At 37.5% G+C, this 5,678-nt stretch overlaps 1 protein-coding gene across 1 annotated transcript in view; it reads right to left on the bottom strand.

Moving 5' to 3' along the window:
• The window catches only part of LOC108789343 (extracellular calcium-sensing receptor-like), a 21,747-nt gene that overhangs the window by 6,837 nt on the left and 9,232 nt on the right, over positions 1-5,678 (bottom strand). Inside the window, exons 3-4 of the mRNA XM_018559321.1 lie at positions 3,088-3,302; positions 1,899-2,052 (exon numbers count right to left, since the gene is read on the bottom strand). Of these exons, the coding sequence (XP_018414823.1) occupies positions 1,899-2,052; positions 3,088-3,302 (369 nt within the window). The remainder of the gene's footprint in view (positions 1-1,898; positions 2,053-3,087; positions 3,303-5,678) is intronic.

Below are 5,678 nucleotides of genomic sequence, written 5' to 3'. Positions count from 1 at the left end.
TATATATATATATATATACCTGCCATGGTTTGATATCCTTTTTATCAGCACAAAATTTGTTTGTGAAACGCCTTCCATCAGGTTTGCAAAACAGTAGGTTATGAAGAGCATGAACAATGGCATAGAGAGCATTGTGGGCCATATATACAGCTTGTGATGTCGGGTCATTGAATTCTGTGGCATCATCAGTTACTATCCTTTCTAAACCTGTACATGTCTTGTTGCTGTCATACAATTTTATTATACTATTATTCCAAATATCAGCAGTCCCTTTACACTTGAACAAAGTCTCCCAGAACTGCCAGATGGACAACATCCTCGGATAGGTGGATGGAAGAATAGTTTGGAGGAAGCTGGAGAAATTCGGGATAATTTTTCTGCTCTTGGCAATCCCTATTGAGCCATTAAGTAACTTCCAGAACTTGTTATACTGTGTCAAAGGTGTGGTGTACCAAGATTCTATTCCAACCCATATTTTCCCTGTGAGGTCTTGCTGAAGGACTCCCAAAAAGATCATGCTAACATCTGCAGGAGAACAATAAAGAACAATTGCCCTTGCTGTTGATCTGTGGATATTTGCTACTAAGACTGCCATTCTTTTATCAGTGAGACCAAAGGAGATGGTTTCAAAAAATGAAATACAAATCCCATTTCTGGCAGCATTTTTTTGAAAGGCCATAGCTCCTTGGAGACAATAGTCTATTGAGGAAACAACCACCCCTACCCAGGTCCACCCTAATTTTTTGAACACTTCTATTAAAGCTTGTGGTTGCCTTCCAGCACTAATTGTGGTTCTTAAAAATGAAGGGAACTCCAGTTTGTTGCTCAAAGATGGGTGTGAAGCAATATAGCTCACCTGCAGATACATAAAGAATAATATTCATTAAAGAAGATTAAAGAGAATAAAAAAAAACTAATTTCAGTCAAATTTGAAAGATTAGCAAGGAAATACATACATGGGATACAAACTTTAAACTACCAAAAAAACATTGTCATCATAAAATATAATAAAGGGAATTTATCAAAACTGGAGCAGGCAAATTTTAAAGCAATCGCCCAAAGCAACCAATCAGCTTATCTATTCAGCTTGTTCAGTTAAGCTTTGAAAATGAATAATAGAAGCTGAGGGCTGCTCCAGATATTGTCTTCTCCAGTTTTAATAAATCCCCCCAATGTAGTAATGTGTCATTGAATCAAGTCTGAATCACAAGGTTGTTATTACTCCTATAGGGTGAGTAGTTAGAGAGACATGCAAACCAAGCCTTTATGTCCTTTTTGGCAAAGCTGGCATCAAGAAACACAGGCTGAGTGAGCAGCTCCAGCCTCATATATGTAGACATTTATTTACCTTGCATGAAGTTATTTCACAAGTGTTAGCTCTCATCGGGGGAAGTTATGGAAAGTTATGGCTTTTGGGAAGAAAGCCCTGTAGAGTAATGACAGTATGATTTTTTTCCATTGCTTCCCAGCCCCCTGTAAAACTCAGCCATCAGAATTCTGAGTGTATTAAAAAGAGTTAAATTCAGTGAGGATGGACAGGGTGCTGAGATAAATTCCAAGAAGAACCTATATTACTGTCACACATGCAAAGTATGTGCTTTGGAAGGTAAGTAAGCAGGTAAACAGTATATTTTGTGACTCATTAAATAATAATGATTATTATTTAATTTTCTAGGATTATCCTGGAATTTACCATTCAGTGACTTTTGAGCAGAAATGTATGATAAAACTTTTACATATTGGTTTAAGGTCCTTCTGCTTACTTGAGGTAGCCTCCAGAGACCCAGCAGTCTTGCGAGTGCCAGTGAGGAAGATGATATATCGCCAATAACAGCTGGGACAATAGGCTGCGGCCCACAGTGGTAATTTGGAATCCAGTTTCTCCTCCCTGATGTCACCTGAATAGTAGCCTGAAGGGAAGTGGCTTCAAAGAAACATGAATCATACATCTGGAACCCCAGTGTGATGTTTGGCAGGAGATCTGGATTGTCATTCACTTCTTTTGTGGCGAAGAGTAAAGCCAGGATTGACTTATACAGCTCTGAAATGAACCTGAGGAAGGGGGTCAAAAATGTTCAGTAGTTAATTGTTCTAAATCAATTCTAAATAGTCTGTTCTGATCTTCTAAATATTTATTTTCAGTCTGGATAAGGGTTTTTGTAAAGGGCATTTGTTTGCAAATTAACAGTTTTTTCTTCTGCAGACAAAGCAACAGGAATTCAAAAGCAGCTCAAAATAGCTTGAAGCAGCTGAGATGGAGTTGAGAAGCCTCTCTTTTAGAAATCTAAAATGCAAGCCGAATGTACCTGAATGTGTGCTGTATGTGCCCATCTGCACAAGACCTAATTTACTGTAGCCACCATCCACAGCCCTTTAGAATGCTCTGTCTGCAGGAGCTTAGGGAAATCATGTAAAAACCCTGCTCAGTCCCTCCTATTCCTTTCAACAGAGTGCAGGAGAAACTCAACTTCCCAGATTCACTTACCATTACAAAAGAGGTAAATTACAGTTCTTTTAAGACCTTTAACATGCCAATTTGCCTTTAAAATTACTGTCTCTAAAAGGAAAAAAACTAGAGGCTTTAAATGGACTTCAACTTTACAAAAGGTAACAAATGCTCTGGTCATCATCCTTCCCAACCTTTTCATGTAAAAAAAAACCTAGTAGCCCTCATGAAAAAAGCAGGACCACCTTATTCATGCATTTTCCGGGTTATTCACTTATGAGAGAGGAGAAGTGAACAATCTAGGCCAAAATAGCTGATTTAACTTTCCAGTTCAACTATGTTGTCCAAGATTGTTCACTTCTCCTGCCTTCTCCAAATGCTTCACCCTTTAGTGAATAGACATGTTTATTTTAAAGCTGTAAATGTGCTCAACTATTTCATCACGAGACAGCAGCAAACTGTTGTCTGTAGATTACCAACAGTTCTTGGACTGGTGGTTAAACATTACCTAGACCATCTCCTTCAACCAAGTAATAGTATTGTGATAATTATAATATATATTATATTATTATAATGTATTATAATTACAGTGGGTTGCCATTACGTTTACGACTACCTAACACTTGACCAGTATAACTTACAGGTCACATGACCGTGGAGCAGGGCGACTTGAGAAGGTAAACACTGTCTGAGTTAAAGTGGCACGGATTGGATTGATCATCCCCAGAGTGATGTCCCCTTCCTCAGTGTAATCTGCCAGAAGGGACTTGGAGAGAAGACATCTGGATGCCAGCGATCTAATATAGCACAGGGGAAGAATTACAATGCCCAGCTGGATGCAGAACCTCATTTTAACCTGCAGAGTTAAAAGGCCAGTTAATACCATTTTTACTTTTCTGTATATTAAACAATTTTAACAACATTTACATAAGAATATAAAGAAGCCTTAAAAACCTAGTAGAATCTAAGTAGGCTAAGCATAGTCTAGCTTTTACAAATCAGTAATAAATGCACACACATTAATAAAATCTAAAAAACATGCATTTATTATTTTTTTTGCAGTTGAGCCTGCAAAGCATTGCAACCATGATCAGTGTGGGGAACGGAATCATATTCATGTTATACCTTTAATATATGGGTATAAAATATATTTTCCAGTACAAAGGTGACCTAATGTTCAGTAATCCATTAAAGATAAAATACATTTGTAAGCCACCTAAAATAGCTGCAAAGATTGAACAATAGTCTACATGGTAAAGCTAAACACACTGACAGAGGTATTCATTTCTGCAATGATATTGTAAATATTGGTTTTGTCTATATAACACAATAAACGAATTCTAGATTAACTGTGCACTTCCATTTTTTTTGCTTAACCTAAAGTTCACCATCTGCATATAGTTACATTATTATAAATGAAAAATTCAGGTCACCATAACACTCAACAAAAATGTAATGCAGATTTTACAGCTGCTGGATACAATCATTTATTACGCACCTTGGAAATGCTACATATTAGGATTAAGCAGCAAACCCTCATTTGCGTTCCTAGCCATAGTTTTATATATGTTGAGCATTAGCACCTGCTTGGTATAAATTCATGTTTAATCATGTACTGGCCCATATGGCTGCCAAATACTAAACTGTATACAGTACCTGGGACGATAGTTCACAATTTGCTGTGTTATTGCAAATTGTGAACACATCAAATACTAATTTGATTTAGTTTATTTTGTTTGTGTATGCACTTTGTAGGTTATTAATTGATAAACAAAAACTATGCATTTCATTACTTTTGAAAGCATCCTCACTGTAATAGAGAGGGAGAAAGAGAGAGAAAACGATGATGATGATGATAGGGGTCGATTTTCTAAAGGCAAAGGGACTTTGCAATTTGAACTTTGCAGGAGGCATTTCTCCAAGCTTGGTGAATGTGGTGAAATTTCACATTACAAAGAATACCCAATCACATGCAAGGAACATAAAAAACAGTACTTTTGCCTGCACATGAGTAGATGATGAAAGCCAGCAAATCTTCGTAAAATTCATCAAACTAAGGGGAAACTTCTCCTGCAAATTGCAAATTCGCTTAAAAAGTGAACAGTCTGTTTGCCCTTAGTAAATCAAATCAATAAATAGATAAAAAGATTCCCTAATGACAGACCAGTAGAGTCTCCAAAAGACATAAAATGCTGGTGGATGATTTATCCCACCAAGGCTGTCCCTTCCAAAGCTGAATATTTTAGGCTGGAGTAGACTAGACAAAGAGAAAAAAACACTTGCCTTTTTGAAAGCATGGATGGTAATGCTGTCTTGTGGAGCACTGTCCAGGGTTCTGATAGATACCTAAATTTATATTTTTAGTCTGGTCAGTAGGGAGAGCCATTCTTGTGTCACATGGGAATTTCCTCCAGCATTTACTATTGTATCACCTACTAATTAATCTAGTGATTATAACTTCCCTACCATATATTTAAGTGTGATCATAATAATCTCTGCATTAAAATTGTGCCATGCAAAATAATTATGGGAAAGTTCATACACAGTGAACTCTGATTGCTGGTGATGCAGACAAACAATTTGCACATGAAGCAGAGTATTAGGGCTGTATCTGATGCTCAGCACTAAAAGACATTGGCAACTATGATAACTTATGATTAATCATAATTTTTTTTTAAATACAATCCTTAGTGTTATCTAAGAATATGTTAATGTATCTTATTGTGCCCTCACTAGAGTCATTGCACTCTCAGAAAGTTAATGGATAGAGGTTTGGCCTATTTACAGCCCACAACACACTACCTACACAGCACAGAGTATTCTGCTCACATGGCACAAAACCCATAGCACCCATGGCAGAAAGCACACACTGCACAAATCAAACACATCACACTGCCTACACTGCACACACAACAAAGGGCAAACAAAAAACACAGTCCAAACTACACAGGGTACAAAGCACATACTGCACTGCACAGAACACACACACACACACACACACACACACATATATATATATATATTAAACCACCCGAACTCTGGGTAGATGACTTTCCCAGTCTGTACTAAGAATGACCACATCGTCTAGGTAGGCAACTGCATACTTTTGGTGTGGCTGAAGGATTTCATCCATAGCCCTTTGAAAGGTTGTATGGTCCCCTTGCAAGCCAAATGACATGTAGTAAATCTGCCAGAGATACCCCCCCCCCCTGGAGGGGCAAAAGCAGTCTTT

The sequence above is a fragment of the Nanorana parkeri genome, unplaced genomic scaffold (assembly GCF_000935625.1).
Source record: "Nanorana parkeri isolate BGI_ZX_2015 unplaced genomic scaffold, ASM93562v1 scaffold389, whole genome shotgun sequence".
In the NCBI taxonomy this organism is placed as follows: Eukaryota; Metazoa; Chordata; class Amphibia; order Anura; family Dicroglossidae; genus Nanorana; species Nanorana parkeri.
This window is presented reverse-complemented; position numbering and strand designations above follow the sequence as displayed.